Source organism: Terrapene carolina, unplaced genomic scaffold (genome assembly GCF_002925995.2).
Source record: "Terrapene carolina triunguis isolate 2854851 unplaced genomic scaffold, T_m_triunguis-2.0 Scaffold35022, whole genome shotgun sequence".
NCBI lineage: Eukaryota > Metazoa > Chordata > Testudines > Emydidae > Terrapene > Terrapene triunguis.
Window position 1 is genome coordinate 9,532,140 of NW_020699373.1, and position 21,336 is coordinate 9,553,475.

The 21,336-nt window shown below is 44.2% G+C and overlaps 1 protein-coding gene across 1 annotated transcript in view; it reads left to right on the forward strand.

Moving 5' to 3' along the window:
* The first annotated feature begins 12,376 nt into the window (after positions 1-12,376).
* The window catches only part of LOC113405317 (structural maintenance of chromosomes protein 2), a 32,600-nt gene continuing 23,640 nt past the window's right edge, over positions 12,377-21,336 (forward strand). The window contains exons 1-7 of the mRNA XM_026646400.2: positions 12,377-12,411; positions 15,724-15,965; positions 17,313-17,462; positions 19,520-19,642; positions 20,170-20,208; positions 20,417-20,527; positions 20,864-20,908. Coding sequence (XP_026502185.1) covers positions 15,798-15,965; positions 17,313-17,462; positions 19,520-19,642; positions 20,170-20,208; positions 20,417-20,527; positions 20,864-20,908 — 636 coding nt within the window. The 5' untranslated portion in view covers positions 12,377-12,411; positions 15,724-15,797. The remainder of the gene's footprint in view (positions 12,412-15,723; positions 15,966-17,312; positions 17,463-19,519; positions 19,643-20,169; positions 20,209-20,416; positions 20,528-20,863; positions 20,909-21,336) is intronic.

A 21,336-nucleotide genomic window follows, 5' to 3' on the forward strand; every position in this document is an offset into this window, starting at 1 on the left:
GAAGTAGGGTTCACTCCACTGTAATTATCTGCACTTCCTCTGATGCCACCTGCTGCATCTTTGTATCACTACAACTAATAGCTCTCTAGCAGCGCTGGGGAAAGGCTGAGTTCCTAGACTGAATGCTTTCTAAAAGGACTTGTATATTCTCCTGACTTCTGTCTCCCTTTTAAAATGGAAAATCATTCCTGCACCTAGAACACATCTGAGATGCTATCCATTTGCTTGAACTACAGAGAAAAACCTGTTAACATTACAGCACTGCTGGGTTTGGGTGTTGGAGGGACTAAATGAAAGAGCGATATCGGGATGGGGAAGATAGCTAAGGAGGTGGTAAACAAGAAAATGCAACTGGAATGAAGGAAGGGAACAGTGATTTGCACCTGGCACTCTCTGGCTCACGCGTATAGCTTCAGGGTTGCAGAAGGCAAGTAATAACAAAAACCAGAAGTTTGTCCCCTCCTGCTATAGAAAGTTATTAAACTAGTTCAAAGGTATTTCCTCCTACACAGAGTTTTAATTGCTGCAGTGTTCTGGATCACCACTGTAGAAGATTGTACTGTGACTCCCAGTGCACTCCCACCCAAAAACAAAACATGGACATTCCTAACCAGGGAAAGACCCTCGGTCAAATTCATCTTTAGTGTAACTCCAACTAATTCAATGGAGTTACAGCAGGGATGAAATTAGCCACCTGGATATAATAGTCTGAAAATTAGAAGTTTTGAAAGAGGTGACCTGAACAAAAACCACGCTGGAATCTGACAGTTACTGGTGCCTGTAGTACTTCCTTAGCAGTTAATACTATAGTATGTAGATTAACTTTATGACAAGGGAGCCCAAATGTGACCTTGGGACAAATGTGGCCTTGAGACCCTCTCCTTGTAAGGCTGAGGAAAAATTTGATCAATTGGAATAGTGGCTGAATACCTCAATTTTGGGGTAAAAGCCCAAACTGAGACAGCTTAAATGGATCCCTGATTTTTGGAATGGATGAACACCCACCTCTAAAATTCAAGCCCCTTTATTATATGTCATGGTGGGGACCCAAAATTTGAGGCACTCGAAATCACTGGCCACTTTTGAAAAATCTCGGTCCATACATTTTTAATTCTAATCCGTCCACTTAGCTTTCTTACAATAAGGCTGCTCCAACTTTGCAATATTGAGACCTGCAGAGGCAGTTTGTCCGGTGCCTAAGGTCTGCATTTCACCATCTATACATGTTGTAATTCACAGTAAACACACACAACCTAGATATTTCTTTGGCCTTGCAGTTTCTCTGATAGATGAAAAGAAGCTGCCAGTTGGTTGAATTTCCCAACAATAAAATGAAACATTTCACAAATGTTGGCCAACCAGTTGGCTTGGGATCATCTACTGGGTAAGAATAACAGGGGTAAGGAGCGGGGGAAGCACTCAAATCCAGTTTCTCAGATGTTTATGAAATTGTCTCATCATCACTCAGTCTCCAGCAGAATCCTCCAGGAGCAAGTCAGGTACTGAGTTCAGAGAACCGGTTAGGTGCTACCAGGTAACGCATACTTCCTTGACAGAGCTGGCGCCAGGCATAAACAGAGTAAGCAATTGCTTAGGGCCCTGAGAAGCTCAAGGGGGCACCACTATTCGTTTTTTATTATGTGTTGTGAGGGGGAGGGCAAAAATATCTCTGCTTAAGGCCCCCAATGGGTTAGCACCACCTCTATTTCAGAGCCACTCATTTAGAATCACTGACTCTGGCCAGGGGCGGCTCCAAGCACTAGCGCAGCAAGTGCGTGCCTGGGGCGGCAAGCCGCGGGCGGCGGCCTGCCGGTGGCTGTGAGGGCGGCCGTCAGGCTGCCTTCGGCGGCATGCCTGCGGGAGGTCCGCCAATTCCGCGGCTTTGGCGGTAATTCAGTGGTGGGGACGCTGAAGTCGCGGCACCAGCGGACCTCCCGCAGGCATGCCGCCGAATCTGCGTGACTAGCGGACTGCCGTGCTTGGGGCCCCTGACTCTGGCACCAACTTTGGTACTGTTGAGGCCGACTCCATTGCCAGGGCCATCTACAGAGTTGACTTTTCTCTTGCATGCTGCTATCTACCCAAAGTTCTCTGTGCTGACAACACCAGAAGTGTCCACAGTGGCCAAGGACCACCTCTGCCTTTCAGTGCCAGACACTCCACTCCTGCCCATATGTCCTGGCATTGTCTTTTTCAATGCAAGCACCAGTACCCACTACATCCTCAGCATTCGCCCATTCAACACTGACTTCTACAGAGCAGCCCTTGGTACGGATGACTGCTACCAGTCTTCAGAACATCTCCAAATCAGATGCTTGGTACTGTCAGCAGGCAAGCCCCCAATGTTTCACCCACACCTACTGCTTCGCCTCATCCATCCCACTTGCCAACTCCTTTTACATTACCTGGTACCAGAGCTCCATGGCCATTGGATTGCTCCTATTCTTCTTTGGAGTTGAAGGTAAGATCTTACATATCCAGGTCTGATTATGGGAGGGTTAAAAATTTGCCCCCACCCGCCTCAGGGAGATCCAGATCTCAACACTGATGCTTTCATAGGAGCAGGTCTAGGGACAGAGCGCCATGGGGTACTTATAACTGGGGCCTGATGTCTTACCAGTAGCTGTTTTGGAACTGATGGGACGTGCCTCCAGCTTCACAAACTCCTCTGGTGCCTCGTGCATCTAAGTCTCCTCCAAGGCAACAAGAAATGCTCAGTGCCAACACTATACCCTGCAGCAGCATGATTGAGAACTACTTTGGGAGTCGCTGTGCATTTGCTGGAGTCCTGACAGCTAGTACATCACCCCCAGTGAAGCCAGCAATCACCTACACAAATCTTTTGCAAATTTGGTGGCATTCAACCTATGCACCAGTGTGGAGCATGTTTCCATGGAGTTTAGCAGCAGTGGCAACTTGCACTTCAGTTGGATCTAAGTTAGCAGCACTTAGACTTGCCTCTCCAAACACAGCACCAAAAACCCATCAGTGCCATACCATTTTCACCTGGCAAGTCAGGAAACTGAGTTCCACCTGTAATATCTGAGACAGAATGCATTGAACATCCACCACCCAGCATCCCAAGTGCAAATACTTGCCATTGAGTGGACTGGCATTCCTTGGAGAACAACCAGCTAGTCAAGTGGGCAGTCCCATTCTGCCCATTTGCTCTTATGCTCCAGGAGCTTATCTCATTGAGAGTCACATGGTGCACTCCAGGAGCTTGTCTCATTAAGAGTCCATATCCTTCAGTTGGAGGAAATTCCCAACTTTCACCCTGCAGAAGCAGGCCAAAATATAAAGAGCACAGACATGAACACATTTTGGGCAGCATCCACACTTATCTCACTCAAATTTCTGAAGTGTGTTAGAGCCTTAAATAGCAGATAATCAAACTATGCATAAAACCACTTTGCCCACTACTGAAATACAACCACCTCTGGGGTATAATGCAGCAGCTGCTTAACCCCTACATAGCTATGCAAGTTGCAATTCCCATTAGGACAAGTGAAAAATTCCACAGCTCTATGGAGCTGGAGATGGCTGAGCCCCTATCCTCAACCTCACCGCACCTATAGAATTTGGGGCAGAATCCCAGCAGCATCAGGGACAGCTCCCATACAGTCTTATGTGACATGATGAGTGTCAGTTTAAGGCTCCGAGTTGCTTTGTGGAGTTGGGAGATTGACCGTTGAGTGAGGAAAGCTAACCCCAGGAGGACCAGGTGATGGGCAGGCCTTGGGGGCACTTTCAGAGCCCAAGGTCACATACTGCTAGCATAGCACATAGCTGATCTATGATTTTTCTGATTTCTTGCAGGAACCCAAATCTACCCTCTGAACAGTGACAGAATCCCAGGGAGCCTGGTGATATCCCAGACTCATGTGGAGCAGGCACTCACTGTCTCAGTTTTCAGGATAGTTTGTTAAAATGCAGAACTGATGATGCTAGTTAGAAGGCAGACTGGGGAGCCTATACAGAAAGGGGTGGGAAGAACCACCCAAAGATAGGCAGCAAGCCCAGTCAATTTTTCCGGTGTGTGTGGAAAGAGGAGGTGTAACTGTTAAGGAAGCACAGAGCGTTTTTGATTTGATAGAGAAGTTTAACAACTTTGGAATCATCAAGTTGTGCACCACATCCTGTCTAATTGCAGCCTATTACTGTCACCCACATCAACTCTCTCCACTTCCCATACTAGTTACTCACTTGTTTTTAGTGACGTGCTTTGAGAAGGGGGAGCACCTCCACCTATGTATTTGTCCAGTGCCTAGCACAACCACGTCCCAATCCTGACTGGTGTCTTTGCGAAGCTTTATCAGTTTACAGTAGCTCACAATTTCCAAATGAAAGGGAAGGCACTGGCTACTTGTCGAGGATAAGGATTGTTTCTTTAAAGCAAATACATGAGCAGTCGCACAAATAAGTTCCTCATAATGGATAGGCCATTTAGCTCCTAACTGTCTAATTTCATTTTTCGTCCCCTTAGCCAGTATAGAATGTATGGTCCCCCGAGCAACTTTTCAGGAGATCTTAACAAAACCACTACCACAGGCTTCATTTTTGCCAATAAAAATCCAACATCAGATACTATGGTGATGGGACCAATCCAAAACCACTAGCACAAGTTTAACTTTATAGACATATATATGGCATAGCAACCAAAGAGACACTTCTCTGCATCTGAGCGAGTCCAGCTGTAGAGAAGGGACTTTGGGGGAGAGATAGCTCAGTGGTTTGAGCATTGGCCTGCTAAACCCAGGGTTGTGAGTTCAATCCTTGAGGGGGCCACTTGGGGATCTGGGGCAAAATCAGTACTTGGTCCTGCTAGTGAAGGCAGGGGGCTGGACTCGATGACCTTTCAAGGTCCCTTCCAGTTCTGGGAGATGGGATATCTCCATTTTTTTTTTTTATTATGAGATGCTGCTACAGGATAAGTGTTAAGCAGAATTTTATGTGATATCTTAAGGAATGAAGCTCAAAAAGAACATAGGTTGCCGTGTGCAGAGAGAGACAGGGGCTTGGACTCCTGGATAGAAGCTCCATCAGACTGCTTGTTTCAGATTTTGTCGAATTTGCAGGATGGTCAGTTGGCTTCGGTCAGCGCTTTAACGTGGCTGTGTAGTCGCGGCTCCAGCACTGGGAGAGAGCTCGCGAGGGGAATAGCTCCCAGCACTGTCTACACTGCCACTTTACAGCACTGAAACTTGCATCGCTCAGGGGGGCGTTTTTTCACAGTGTAGATAAGGCCTGAGGAGACAGGGAATGGGATCACAGAGGAGGCCAGAGAGCTAGACTGCAGTCAGGAACACCAACATGACAGAGCTCTTATAAGATTAGGCTTTCCCTCTTGGAAGAAGAAATAGAAGGAGTAATGAATCCTATTTGTTATGTTTAATCAGGTTAAATAAAAACTTAGAATCAATTGGTCTGACACGTTACAAAGTGGATAGTGCGACAGGGAGCCACAAAGTCTCCGTGAGGTGAGATAACCTGGAAGTGTGTGACTAGGGAGGTGGTTAAATTCATACATAATTAAGGGGGGCTGGAGATTTCTCAGTTTGACATATCTTATTTGGCACCCATGTTATTCAGGGAGGATGGGGTACACATATCCCACAAGGGAGCAGATATATTTTGTCCTTAATATATTATATTAAGGAAGAAATCAGTAAATATCTGGGAACCTGGCAGAGGATGAGGGTGGGGGGTGGCAGCCAAGTTACGTTGCTGGCATCTCCTTGCGGTAGATATCCAGTGCAGGTACTCATTAAGGAGCCATCTTACTCCCTGCAGAGTCTGCATCTACCCTACAGGCTGATATGAGGGAGGAGGCAGTATTTATGGTGGTTCCTTTTTCCAGTTCATTCCTAATTGGTTACGGGGAGACAGGAGCCTGCAAGGCTCCTGGCCCCAGGTCCTTGAAGATACAGTGAAAGGATTTCCTCCCAGCATCATTCGTTACTGAGACCGCTTCTTCTCTCATCACATCACCCACAGATTCTTATATTGGACCTTTCAAACCCTTCAAGGGTCATCCCACGAGGCGAGTTGGGCTGACCACCAGGTACTACTGCCTTTAAGGGGCAAACTACTCTATCACAATGATCTTATGCATTTGCTCTACATGTAGGCCTACTTACTTAACCCATTTCAACTTGAAAATATTCTCTTCCCTGCACATGCAGCCCAATATCCCCCACTGACAGCCAGTGACATCAGTCACCTAAGAAAAAATGACCCTTGGTGGTATGCATGGGGTTCTTTATGAAACCATCAAGATTTCAATAAGTCTCTATGGCTGTTTAAAGTTTCAACTGGTTCATTGCTAGTTCTGTACAGAAGTATTTTGGCTTGCAAGAAAAAAAAATCTTGTATTAAACGAACCAGCCAGTAAATATGTGCCAATATAAATGTGAAATTTTTGTAGCTCTATAATTATGTTAATGATAGATTGTTTAAAATTAGATCAAACAGTTGCAGTTAATAAGCAACCAACAATTCCAGACCAGTGCAATGTAGGCCTACTTGTGAAAATAAAGCTACTTTATCACTTCCTTTCATACAAAGTACAAATAGGGCCTCACTATATTCCATTGTAGGGAAAAGGGAAAGTTGAACAATCCATTTTGATTTAAAAAGCCAATTTAGACTGTAGCATAGAACCTATGAAATAGGGTTCTCTACAAAACCAAAACAACAGCAACAAAAACTATTTGAAATGGTTCCAGCAGTAAAATATTTCATATCTGTATCAAGACCTAAACAGAGCCTTTTTAGCCCCATATTTCTTAGACTGTATCGAAATACTATATAAAGAGGCTACAACTATTCCTATTACTACCAACAACAATAGTAATAATACAAAATGTTTTATTATACAGAAGGTCTTACAATATAAAAAGTGGTTTCAACTGGGTTTTGACAGGTATTATTTTTTTCGGTCATGGCTCTGTGTTACATAGGCCTAAGAATTATTTTTACTCTCCCTTCACTTTGAGAATAAGTGGTTCTGGATATTTTTAATCTATAATACACTGATTTATTGACTGAAATGGGTAATTAAAGTTTTATTGGTAATTGGTTTGATTGGGGTTTTTTGGCAGTATTACGTTATTCTCACTTAGTTGTATTATATGCAATAATTTTGTTCTCTGTGCAGCATCGGAACTGAGTGTTCCAGGTGGCTTTATTAATAATTGACCCCTTTATTGCCTGGAACAGGCAGTTAAAGGTTGTTTTGGCCCATTTTTCCCTAAGTATTACGTTGCTCACACTTAGCTGTATTAGATTTATCAATTTCATCCTGTATGCCACTTTGGAACTGAGTGTTACAGGCTGTTTTGGTAATAAAGCTGTTTATGTCAGATTAAAGGTCAGTTTAGACATTTTTCTGTAGTATGGCCTTATTCTGTTTTATTATATATATCATTTTTTCCCCCATGCCACTTCAGAACCCAGCGTTGAGTGGTTTTAGTAGTGAAGCTATTTATTGTCTGGAATGGCCAGTTAAAGGTCGATTCGGACAGGTTTTTCATTAGTATTATGTTATTCCCACCTATTTGTATTATATGTATAATTTTCATCATCTGTGCAACTCTGGAAACAACCATTTGGGTCCTTTTTGAGCCAGAAGGGTTAATGACATTGTGCTATTAATTGATCCTCTTGTTCTCAAGGTTGCTGAACTATTTCCACTGTTTTTAAAGCAAGTTTGTTTTTTTTTTATTAAAATGCCATTATGGGCTATTCCAGATTTTACCCAATCCCAAACTTACCTACATTTTTTGTGATTTTTTTTAACTTCACGAGAGTTCATCTGCACTTTACTCAGTATTTTGAACCTAAAGCATGCATATTATATTGCATTTCTTTGTCTGCCCTCTGCTCAAAGATGTTATTTCACATTCATCTGCTGCCATCTTATTATTCATGATTACGAAAGAATAAAATGACAAGTGGCAAGGGAAATACATAGTAGAATGCAAGGTGTCCTGACAGATTGTATACACAGATTTTAATTAGGTGAGCAGTCTGGGAGTTGTGATTTTTAGCAATTTAAAGCCATGGTTACAAGAATTACCCTACAGAAAGTAATAGTAGGACTAGCTGTAGTTTATACTGGCTTCTTTCAAGCATATAGCTGCTGTTGTGACCTGTCAATTATCTGTCATTTGGCCTACAGAATTTTGATAGCTCTGTTCTATTACAAGTATAGTTCTTCTTGCTCACATTTACAATTAAAAGACTACTGGTTCTCTATAACTCAGAAGTGTCTTAAGAAGAATGGACTGCACATACTGCTATATGGATATCCCTCCTCCCCCCAAAAGACACCCGAAGGAATGCACACAGTAAAGAAATACTGCTACAGTGTTAATGTGCAATTGCTGCTTTTTGTGATATGGACTTTAATGACATGATAAAATACCATGGATCAGGCACTAAATAATTTGACCATGACAACAGATGGCATCTTAGTAATTATGATTGGCTAACATATTAAGTATCAGATACTAATGCACAGATTAAAGATTGACATGTTGTTTCAAGATACTGTTTATTTGGAGGAGTATTTAATTAAATGCACATGTAGAAGTTTGAAGTACTGAGCAATTTATTCTTCAAGTGATTTAATTATTTAGTATATATGCAGCTGGCCTGATTAATACATCCAGAGAACGAGTCTACCACTCATGGACAAGGAACCACTAACTGTTACAAATGACTTATACATCAAATCTTACAGCTACTACAGATATTGTCCTTTGTCTGCAAGCATGGATGTATCCCTAAAAATTATGCCATGTTCATCAGGAAAGATAAAACCTTTCAGACTCCTCAGTACTGAAACACACGTTTCTCACAGAATTCCGGCCAGCAGGTGTGAAGCTTCAGGTTTACAGTTTAACTCTCTCAGGGGCACGTAGTAGTTGTGAAGCAGCCAACACACACACACTTTGTACAGTCTAACATCTTTATGCTCAATATATCTAATCATGTATTGGAGCATAAGCTTTCGTGGGTGAATACCCACTTCGTCAGATGCATGACAGGCGTCTGACGAAATGGGTATTCACCCACGAAAGCTTATGCTCCAATACATCTGTTAGTCTAGAAGGTGCCACAGGACTCTGTCGCTTTTTACAGATCCAGACTAATGCGGCTACCCCTCTGATACATATCTAATCATGTAGAGGACAGATCATATAATATAAGACATCCTAATGCAATGTCTCTCACTAGATCACCCTTTCCTGGGAGACCTTGGAGGATCATCTGTGCTCTGTCAGTGAGGCAGGGTCCTTTATGCACCTTGCCTACCATACCCCTGCAGCAGCCTCCCCCATCTTAACCTGGTACAAAATGGTTCTCTTCCCCAGTTCACCTGTGACTCCCTTCATAGACTCCTGCTTCCTTTGTTCTGCCTTTCAGTAATTTTCCACAGCTCTCAAACCCACCCGTCCCCTTCAGACAAGAGGAAGTGTCTTCTCTCAGCTAGAGCAAACCCATTGTGCCAGACTGTTTTACTTTGAATAGATGATCTTGAGTGCTGATCACTCACCACTGTAACCCTGCTAACTTATGGGGGATCCACATACATACAGTCTTTCCAAGACACAGTAATGTTGTTATACAATTTCATTAAATTATCCCCAATTCAGAAGTGGTACAGACAGAACCCTCAATTTATCACAGCAACACATTTTGCTTTTACCTTTTTTGGAGGAACAGAACTGAACTAATTCTTCTGAACTTTTATTCTTCTATGTGATAGTTTCCCTTATTGCAGCTTTTGGAAACTAAGTACTCTGGGTCACATCTAACTGTAGTTTGTGCTTGTATTGTTATATTGTAAATATGATTCTCACAAATCTATGTAAATGTATTTCTCTTCAGAGACAAAAGTTAAATAAAAATACTTTAAGATACTAAGTTGAATGCCATGACTATAGATAATGTCTTTTAATAGAATACTAATCACATACCCACTTTCCCTATCGCTGCTTGTTTTGAGCTGATCATTCAAAGTCTTGTAAATAACCACTTTCAGACAACTTTGCAAACCCATTCCATAATCTGTTTTCAGAAGTATCAGAAGAGGTCGTGCTGGTGGGAGAGTGGCACTATATGATGTGAAAGAAAGCATAGAATCAAATGAAGTAAAAATCTTAAAAGAACCAAGCTGTACCATAGAATCTCTATGGATAGTAATTCCATGCTCTAATAAATAATATAGCAGTACAAATATATTACCAATTGCCTGACCAGGATGGTGATAGTGACTGTGAAATGCTAAAGGAGATTAGAGAGACTATTAAAATAAACTCAATAATAATAGGGGATTTCAATTATCCCCACATTGACTGGGTACATGTCACCTCAGGCTGGGATGCACAGATAAAGTTTCTTGACACCTTAAATGACTCCTCCTTGGAGCAGCTAGTCCTGGAACCCACAAGAGGAGAGGCAATTCTTGATTTAGTCCTAAGTGGAACAGAGGATCTGGTCCAAGACGTGAATATAGCTGGACCACTATTACTTACTCTACAAGGGAGATTTAGATTAGATATTAAGAAAAAGTTAAGCTTCAGAACACACTTCCAAGAGAGATTGTGGAATCCCCATCCCTGGAAGTGTTAAAAAACAGTTTGGAAAAACCATGGTCAGGGACAATCTAGGTTTACTTATGGCTTGGCTACACTTGCGAGTTACAACACATTAAAGCAGCCCCGGGCGCACTAGCTCACTCCCCGTCCGCACTGGCCAGGCACACAGAGCGCTCTGACTCCACAGCTAGAGCGCTCCTGATACTCCACCACGGCGAGAGGAATAATGTTTGCTGCGCCTTGGCTACCACGCCTGGGTGGACGAGGTGTTGCATTACTGCGCTCTGATCAGCCTCCGGAAACGTCCCATAATCCCCTTAAGTCAGGTGGCCACTGTTGTCATTGTTTTGAATCACTGTAGGAATGCAGATATGCCCTTTGAAAGCTCCGTTTCTGACAGCCGTCTGCTTATCTGCTCTGAGACAAAGCAACCATTAGTGTGGAAAGCTGTGTGTGAGAGAGGGGGAGGGGCTGCTGCTGTCTGAACTTACAAGACAGCATGCTGACACTTTCTCCCCCCCACATACACACAACACACTCCTTGTCACACTCCACCTCACCCCTCCATTTGAAAAGCACGATGCAGTCACTTGCATGCTGGGATAGCTGCCCATAATGCACCGCTCCCAATGCCACTGCAAGTGCTGCAAATGTGGCCACGCCAGTGCGAAAGCAGCTGTCAGTGTGGACAGACTGCAGCGCTTTCCCTACTGCGCTCTCCGAAGGCAGGTTTAACTCACAGCGCTCTACATCTGCAAGTGTAGCCATGCCCTAAGGGTATGTCTACACTGGAAACTTCAAAGCGCTGCTGCAAGAACACTCCCACAGCAGCGCTTTGAAGTGCGAGTGTGGTCACGTGTGAGTGCTGGGAGGGAGCTCTCCAGGCGCTCCTGATAATCCACCTTCACGAGGGGATTGGCTCCCAGCGCTGGGAGCCTGTCTACACTAGCACTTTAAAGCGCTCGGACTTGCGCTCGGGGGTGATTTTTCACACCCGAGCCAGCAAGTTAGAGTGCTATAAAATGTAAGTGTAGACAAGCCCCTAGTTCTGCCTCAGTGCAGGGGGCTGGACCTGATGATCTCAAGGCCTCTTCCAGCCCTACATTTTTGATTCTAGGATCCTGCTATTCCCCTGGAACACTATGGAGCACCTACATGCCTGGGAACTAGAGGGTGGAGGAGAATAATCCCGGACTGATCCAAGTGATGGAGACATTCTCCCCCAATGCACTGGCCCTCCACTCCTCCCAGAAACGGGGACTTGCACACCGCACGTCTGCACAGCCCCTCCCCTCCTACTGCTCCCCTAGGAAGAGGGGCTCGCACCCCCCCTGCCCACCCCCCCCCCCACTGCTCCCCTAGGAACAGGGACTCCGCACACCACGTGCACAACCTCCCCCTGACTCCTACTGCTCCCCTAGGAACAGGGACTCGCACACCGCGGCCCCCCCCCCCCCCCCCCCCCCCTAGGAACAGGGCCCCGCACACCGCGTGCACCCCCCCCCCCGACTGCTCCCCTAGGAACAGGGGCTCGTGCACAGCTGTCCCGCAGGAGCGGGAACGCGCACGCTGCAGGCGCGCGCACAAGCCCCTTTCTTGGCTCTATTCTACTGCCCCCCCTCCCCCCGGAGCAGGGACTCGCCCTGCTGCAGACCCGCGCTCCCCTCTATGACCCCGCCCCCCACGAAATAGGGAGTAAAGGCTCGCGCTGTTATACACCGCCGCCCCCCATCAATGCGCACTCGCAGCAGCAGCCAGGCGACGCGCGCTGAAGAAGCCCCCACTCTCCATCTCCACCTATCAGGTTGCGGGGGGGGGGTCCTCTCTTGACCGGGTCTGGCCACGGCAGACGCCGGAATCAATACGTTCTCCGTTTAAAACAGCGCCGTGGGGTTCTGGGGTGCAGTCTCCTTCGCGCCCCGCTAGTCCCCCGGGAGCGCCGCGCCGCGCGTGGGTTAGATGAGCTCACGCGAGCAAAGCTCAATCAGGCAGCCGCAGCGCTCCCGTCGGTCCTTGCGCGCCAAAATTCAAGTAAGCGGAAGGGCGCCGCCGGGAGCGGCCGGGCGGTGGGATTCTAGAACCCGCGGCTAACCGTCTGCCCCCGCGCTAGACCACCCCTCCCCGCCCCTCCCCTCCCAGGGCTCGGCAGGTGAGAGGCGGCGGGGGCGGCCGGGCAGGGGCGCAGCCCAGCCCCACCACCCTTGGCCAGGGGGCGGGTCGTGGCCGGTCCCGTCCCGGTCTCTCTCCGGGGGAGGGCTCAGCGGGTGCACCACGGGGGGGTGGGCTTAAGGACTAGGCACCCCTCCCTGGTACCTTGGTTGGGGGCGGTGGGTCGGGGGGGGGGGGTCTGATGTCTGAAGATCCCCCCTCCAGTGAGGGGCTTCTCCTTTGGGCTGTTGGGGGGAGGCTCCTTCCCTCAAAAACAACAAGGAGTCTGGTGGCACCTTAAAGACTAACAGATTTATTTGGGCATAAGCTTTCGTGGGTAAAAACCTCACTTCTTCAGCTGCATGGAGTGAAAGTTACAGATGCAGGCATTATATACTGACACATGGAGAGCAGGGAGTTACCTCGCAAGTGGAGAACCAGTGTTGACAGGGCCAGTTCAATCAGGGTGGATGTGGTCCACTCCCAATAATAGATGAGGAGGTGTCAATTCCAGGAGAGGCAAAGCTGCTTCTGTAATGAGCCAGCCACTCCCAGTCCCTATTCAAGCCCAGATTAATGGTGTTGAATTTGCAAATGAATTTTAGTTCTGCTGTTTCTCTTTGAAGTCTGTTTCTGTAGTTTTTTTGTTCAAGTATAGTTACTTTTAAATCTGTTATTGAGTGTCCAGGGAGGTTGAAGTGTTCATCTACTGGCTTTTGTATGTTACCATTCCCGATGTCTGATTTGTGTCCATTTATCCTTTTACGTAGGGACTGTCTGGTTTGGCCAATGTACATGGCAGAGGGGCATTGCTGGCACATGATGGCATATATCACATTAGTAGACGTGCAGGTGAACGAGCCCCTGATGGTGTGGCTGATGTGGTTGGGTCCTCTGATGGTGTCGCTAGAGTAGATATGGGGACAGAGTAGGCAACGAGGTTTGCTACAGGGATTGGTTCCTGGGTTGGTGTTTCTGTGGTGTGGTGTGTAGTTGCTGGTGAGTATTTGCTTCAGGTTGGGGGGCTGTCTGTAAGGGAGGACTGGCCTGTCTCCCAAGGTCTGTGAGAGTGAGGGATCATTTTCCAGGATAGGTTGTAGATCGTGGATAATGCGCTGGAGAGGTTTTAGTTGGAGGCTGTACGTGATGGCCAGTGATGTTCTGTTATTTTCCTTGTTGGGCCTGTTCTGTAGTAGGTGATTTCTGGGTACCTGTCTCGCTCTGTCAATCTGTTTCCTCACTTCCCCAGGTGGGTATTGTAGTTTTAAGAATGCTTGATAAAGATCTTGTAGTTGTTTGTCTCTGTCTGAGGGATTGGAGCAAATGTGGTTGTATCTTAGGGCTTGGCTGTAGACAATGGATCATGTGATGTGTCCTGGATGGAAGCTGGAGGCATGTAGGTAAGTATAGCGGTCAGTAGTTTTCTGGTATAGGGTGGTGGTTATGTGACCATCGCTTATTTGCACTGTAGTGTCCAGGAAGTGGATCTCTTGTGTGGACTGGTCCAAGCTGAGGTTGATGATGGGGTGGAAAATCGTTGAAATCCAGGAGGAAATCTTCAAGGGCCTCCTTTCCGTGGGTCCATATGATGATGTCATCAATGTAGTGCAAGTAGAGGAGGGGCGCTAGGGGACGAGAGGTGAGGAAGCGTTGTTCTAAGGCAGCCATAAAAGTATGTTGGCATACTGTGGGTCCATGCAGGTACCCATAGCAGTGCCACTGACTTGAAGTTATACATTGTCCCCAAATCTGAAATGGTCTTCGTGTCTCATTATATAATGCCTGCATCTGTAACTTTCACTCCATGCATCTGAAGAAGTGAGGTTTTTTACCCACGAAAGCCTATGCCCAAATAAATCTGCTCGTTTTTAAGGTGCCACCGGACTCCTTGTTGTTTTTGTGGATACAGACTAACACAGCTACCCCCTGATACTTGGCTCCTTCCCTCAGTGTCCCCAGAAGGGCCTTGTTCAATAGTGCGGGTGGCTGGGGGGGTCTGGGTTGATACCAGTGAGGGAGCGAAGGGCCCTGCATGCCTGCCCTGTGGGCACAAGCCCTCTCAACACACACACTCACCCCATGGAGGAGGGGGAGGGTGCAAAATTGGTCAGTTTAAACCTAGTCACTGAGTTACAACAGCCCCAGGCCTGTGCCTGCCCCCAGTCACTGCCTTTGCAAGCCCCTGTTCTTCTGTTTGTCTTTTCCTTTTTCTGGGTGACAGCGACTGTGCCAGGAGCTGTCAGATTTACAAAGTCACACAGTAAAACTGGCTATAAACAAAGTGCTGCCAGGTGTACAGAATAAGGAGACATTACTCTCTAATCTCAGTTTGGGATAATCTGAAAGTAACATTTGTAAAAACAGCAGACAGTATTGGGATTTTTTTTTTTTTATAGTTTAACAATTTGAAATACAGAACAGTCTGGGTTTTTAGCTACATATATTTTCGCTATGAAGTTCTCAACTATTTTAACATAATTTTAAGACTAACATAAAGTCACATTCAACTCTGGATACAGATAACAGTCCACAAGGTACTCCATCAGCACTGCCCTTTTAAATGTCTTCCTCTCTCTTTTCTCCTAAAAGACTTTAGTCTTGTCTTTTTGCCCCCTACTAGTCTTGTAATTTTTTTTCTTGATGAGAAACCTGTTTTGTACCACAGTACAACTTCTATTTGAATATCCTGAGTCATATTGAATAAATTCATGTAATCAAGGAAATCTTAAATTTGAGTAATATTTGCTGCAGGACTCAATTATCCCTCCTTTGGATAACTGAGATTCAGATAACTGAGGTTGTACTGTTGTGGCAAAAAAATCTTATCACATTCCTGCATGTGGGTCCAAATACCATTGTCCATGCTAGAGTAGTATTATATTCTTTTCCATTTGTTTCATACTTTGGTTTATATTAGGAGTGCCCTCTCATTTTAGTAAGTCTGCTTTTGTTGTTTTAAAACACACAGGACTATAAATCTGAGATCTTTCTTCATACCCCTTGGAGAGGGGTTTGGCCAGGTCCTCCAGAGAGACAGAAAAGATGCATATCAAGTCAATCATTCTTGAAGGATTCAAGTCCTATGCCCAGAGGACAGAGGTCAACGGCTTCGACCCACTGTTCAATGCTATCACCGGATTAAATGGCAGTGGCAAGTCCAACATCCTGGACTCTATTTGTTTTCTGTTGGGCATCTCCAACCTATCTCAGGTAAAAAGGAAGGAGAAATACTGCAGTTAGGAAGAATCAATGAGAAACTCCTCTTTGTGTTGAATAGCATCCTTGTGCAACAAACCTGAGATTAATCGTCACAAAATGTTGTGGAGATTGGTGTTACTTTGTAACCAAAATGAGACAGACTGGCATTTTCTATGCCACTTTCTGGCTAGGTTCAAATTGTCCAATAAAAATTATTTTTATTGATAATTAAATATGAATTTGTAATCCCCACTGACTCTTATTCTCAAAATTGACTTACAATCATATCTACAGTGTCAATACTCTTTTACAGAGGCCTATTACAATTACTAGGGAATTCTTTTCAAACACTTTGTAGAAGACTATAAATATATAGGGGGGGATAGCTAAGTGGTTTGAGCATTGGCCTGCTAAACCCAGGGTTGTGAGTTCAATCCTTGAGGGGGCCACTTAGCCCCCTCAAGGGGATCTGGGGCAAAATCAGTTTTTGGTCCTGCTAGTGAAGGCAGGGGGCTGGACTCGATGACCTTTCAGGGTCCTTTCCAGTTCTATGAGATAGGTATATCTCTATATATTAATTATTCTATTATATTTTATATTATTATTATGTAAGCTTTGTATAGAAGTAATAATCATACATTGATACAAATTATGCAGCCCAGAACCACAGGGGGAAAAAATGCCAAGTTAAGAAGTAGTAGGTTGGAACTGCAGACTTTTGGTAGGTAAAAGTACAATCACAGAATATAACACAAACTTATTTCTCTATAATAAACTTTGGCATACCTGGAGGTGGTCTGAGAACACTATTAGCTGACTCATCAGAAAAACAGAAAGCAGGTTTTGTTGAAATGATTTTTATTTAAAAGACACTGGCCTATACTGCTACTTATATGAAAAGTGTGTATTTTGAAGCAAATTTGGATCCCAGTCTTTAAACAATGCTGCTCTGGAATTCTAGGGAAATCCAGCAAAATTGCAAGTAAATCCTATTATGCTATCTTTACAATCACACACATACTGTATCATGAAATCAAACACTTTACCTAAAGGCACTTATGTATTAATTGATCTTGTCATCTGGTTTCTAAATCTAAGCATTTAATTTTTCTCGTGTATCTGGTTTAAAAAAAAAATGCTTAGCTGACTTACTGTGTGTTAGTTTACCGTGCAACCATCTTGCACGTTTTCTCCATGCTCTTTTATACCTGTGAGCTGCTAGAGTATCTAAATGTACAGTATTCCTATTTTTCAAATATTTCATACATTTTTCCTCAAATTCTAGCAATTAATAGTGCACAGTGTGAAGCAATGCAATGGCTTTCTGTTAACAAATGTATTCCTCTTCCACATTTTCAGGTGCGAGCATCCAATTTGCAAGATTTGGTTTACAAAAATGGTCAGGCTGGAATTATTAAAGCGACTGTATCAATCACCTTTGATAATTCTGACAAGAAACAGAGTCCGTTGGGATTTGAGGCTCATGATGAGATCACAGTCACCAGGCAGGTGAGTGTTCAACATCTGTGTTTGTCCACAAAGATTTACGTATTTCCACCGTTCTCAGTGGAAAATGACTATACTAAGATAAAAGGCAGATTGTTATTTTTCAACTAGATGATATAGAATTCAATGTTGTAGGTTTTTTTTTAATGCTCTCTACCCTTACGCCTCAAGTTATTTTGCATAATCAAGATTCCTTCAGGTAAGGTTTTAAAGAACACTTGGTTTCTTTTACTTAATTGTGCACCAATTCTTCTTTTTTAAATATTCTCTCATTGAACTTGTGCTATTAAAGCAATGTTTCCAGAGTGAACTCAATAACAAACTATGTAAGATTTGAGCTAAGCAACTAAATAAGGATATAACAACTAGTTGCCTTTTCACACTACAAATTTTGTAGTATTCCATATACCATAAACAATGACTCTACTCCCTTAAATGGAAACGCACCTAGTCATGAGACAACATTCCTGGAGCCAGCTGTATTGTCCTCTACAGAAAATGATGTGCTTCCCTTTTCTGCCTTTCTCCTTTCCCTTTCTAATTTTTTAGTGACCTTAATATTGAAAAATGCTAGGTTGTCCACTTGGGATACTGAATTCATTTATTCACAGAACAGATATGGTACAGACAGGAGCACTGCAAGCTTTCCTACACTGTCTCAGAGTGTGCTTTGACTTGACACAAAGGGACTACCTCTAGAAGTAATTGGTTTCCATGACCCATATTAACCATAACTAAGGCCTGGTCTACACTAACCCCCCAAGTCGAAGTAAGGTACGCAACTTCAGCTACGTGAATAACGTAGCTGAAGTCGACATACCTTACTTCGAACTTACCGCGGTTCAGACGCGGTCCACACGCGGCAGGCAGGCTCCCCCGTCGACTCCGCGGTACTCCTCTCGTTGAGATGGAGTACCGCAGTCGACGGCGAGCACTTCCTGGTTCGATTTATCGCGTCCAGACCAGACGCGATAAATCGAGCCCGGAAGTTCGATCCCCAGCCGCCGAACTAGCGGCTAAGTATAGACCAGCCCTAAGGCTGCGAGTTTGTCATGGAAGTCACAGATGCCGTGATTTCTGCAACGGTCGGTGTGGCTTGCTCCGGGGCTGCTCAGGCAGCCCCTGGGCCAGTCGCACCGGCCGCTGCTTGGGCAAACTCAGGCCACCGCCTTCCTCCCACCCCCTAGCAGCAGCAGGAGGAGTTTGAGTGGGCGTCTCATGGCTGGGGGTTGGGGTATAGAAGGGGGTGAGGGCTCTGGTCGGTGCTTACCTTGGGGGGGCTCCCCGGAAGCGACAACATGTCCCTCAGCTCCTACCTTCGCGCACTGCTCTCGCAGCTCACAGGCACTGCCCTCGCAGCTCCCATTGGCTGTGGTTCCCAGCCAATGGGAGCTGTGGAGCTGGCAGTGTGCGGAGCTAGGAACTTAGGGAGGGATATGTCATCGCTTCCAAGAAGCCAGGTAGGGAGCATGCCAGCCCCGCCAACCTCCTCTCTTCCTGCCCCCCGCGCCGAGCACCAGTGTCACTCCCTGGACCGGCCCCCCAAGCCGCGGCACTCCCAAGATTTAATTAAGGGCATAGTGCAAGTCATGAACAGGTCACTGGCCATGAATTTTGTTTACTGCCTGTGACCTGTCCATGACTTTTACTAAAAATACCTGTGAGTAAAACATAGCCTTAACCATAACCTTTCTGATGAAACTGACAACAAGTTTGCTAGTTGTGGTGGTGGTATTTTTTTTCTGGTCTGACACTGAACTGAGAGACTTTCCCTTGTTCCTGACTGCCAAGAAATTGCCAAAGGTACTTGCCGTGATGGTTTAGCTCACATTTTTGCAGTTGGGGTAGAGGATTTTAAAAATGGTACTTCAAACTGATGAGAGGGTTTGTTTGATATGTATATTCTGTAATTTTGTTAATTTCCTCAGGACACATTGAAACTATTTTCCATTTGTTGTTTGCTCAGATTCCTACATCTAAGAATTCCGTTAGTTTGTATTCTCAAACAGTAAAGCCGTTTTTTAGTTCATTTTGAGTATCCCATTTTTCTTTTTCTCAAGGTCGTCATTGGTGGTAGAAATAAGTATCTAATCAATGGTGTGAATGCAAACAACACAAGAGTGCAGGATCTCTTCTGTTCCGTTGGACTCAATGTCAACAACCCTCACTTTCTTATTATGCAGGTATTATATACATGTTCCTAAAAACTTACTTCCTTTGTTTCTGGATTTGGGAATTTTGTTTTGCATTAGCTCTACACGTTGTTTCTATTACCACAGAGGCTTCCACATATTGACTGACATCAATTAAATCTCTCAAAAGCCAAACTGTGACTAAGAATTTAATAAAAATCAGTCAGTCAGTAAGAGATTCCAAACAGGGAGTGAAAACAATGTCCCTGATCAGTGTAACTACGTATAGCAGGCCGCAGCATAAGCAAAGTTATAAAGTATAGCACATCGTACTTACCAGCTGAATGTAATGTGACACAAGCTGTTTCAGATTTGAATCTGAACTTTCAAGAATTAGATAACTGAAGTCAAACCAGGTTTATTCTTTTAGACAGAAAATAAATTTATCTTTAAAAAATTATTATACTACCTGATAAACTTTTGATTGAGAATTTAATATATAAAAATATTGCACTGCATATGACAGTGTAGTGCACTTTGAGTTTAAAGGCCATAATCATTTTTGCCTTTATTTCCAGGGACGAATTACCAAAGTTCTAAACATGAAACCTCCAGAGGTGAGAACACAGTTGACGTTTCCTTTCCTTCTCTTTTTTCTTGATATCCTTTATACGTGTAAAATTTTGAGTTGACTGTTTGCTCAGGACTGTTGGAACAGTATTTTGAAGAAAGGTGGGTAGAGAAATTTTTTTGTTTAACACTGGTGATTTTGAAGCTATTTCATAAGCTTGGGGGTTTTTTTTTGTTTTTTTGTTTTTTTTCCAGATTTTAGCTATGATTGAAGAAGCAGCTGGTACAAGGATGTATGAGTGCAAGAAAATAGCTGCCCAGAAAACTATAGAGAAAAAAGAGGCAAAACTGAAAGAAATTCAAACGGTACTATTGTTTGCAATTGTGTGGCTTTTTAATGCTTTACATAAATTGAATAACATCAATGCTAGCAGTTGTAAGCTGACTTGAATGACTCAATTGCCTGTTGTGTAGCCTTAGAAAGAACAAAATCTTATCTGCCACAATAGAAGAGGATGTACTTGACCCATTTGCACTGCCATGGTCCCTTCTCTTTCCCCCGCCCCCATTTGTTGTATATTTATGGTTTGTGGAAAGCTTGCTTTCTCTGCCTAAGGCTATGTGCATGTGGTCAGAGTAGTAGGATTTGGGAGAGTTTTCAGATTTAAGAATCTGAAAATATATTCTGTTTTTGTGTTTCAGATTTTAGAGGAAGAAATCACTCCAACCTTACAGAAACTGAAAGAGGTACTGAACTTTAGACCGGAACAACATCTTTGGCTTTTAAACAGACTTAATGTTATACTGGGTGAAATTACACTGGGGGGGCAATTTTTAAAATATCGGAAAATAGCCTGACTAACTCGGATAATCTCTTCAACGATTCATTTTTTTAAAACAAAATGCTCTTCTAGACTCTAAAATATCTACACGCATTTCTAGTCTGAATATTTTTTTAATGTGGAAATCATGGTTTATAGAGAGATTTTATTTTCAGATGTCTAATTATTATGGTAACGTTGGACATTCAGGACCTGCAAGATATTATAGGGGGAAAAAAACCCTAGAAGACAATAGCAAGATGAAGTTTTAACTTGGTTCATGAAAGGATATCCAAGTGTTGTTTGCACAGTACAGGCTGTTGTATTAGCATCATTTGCTAACATTTTGCTAAG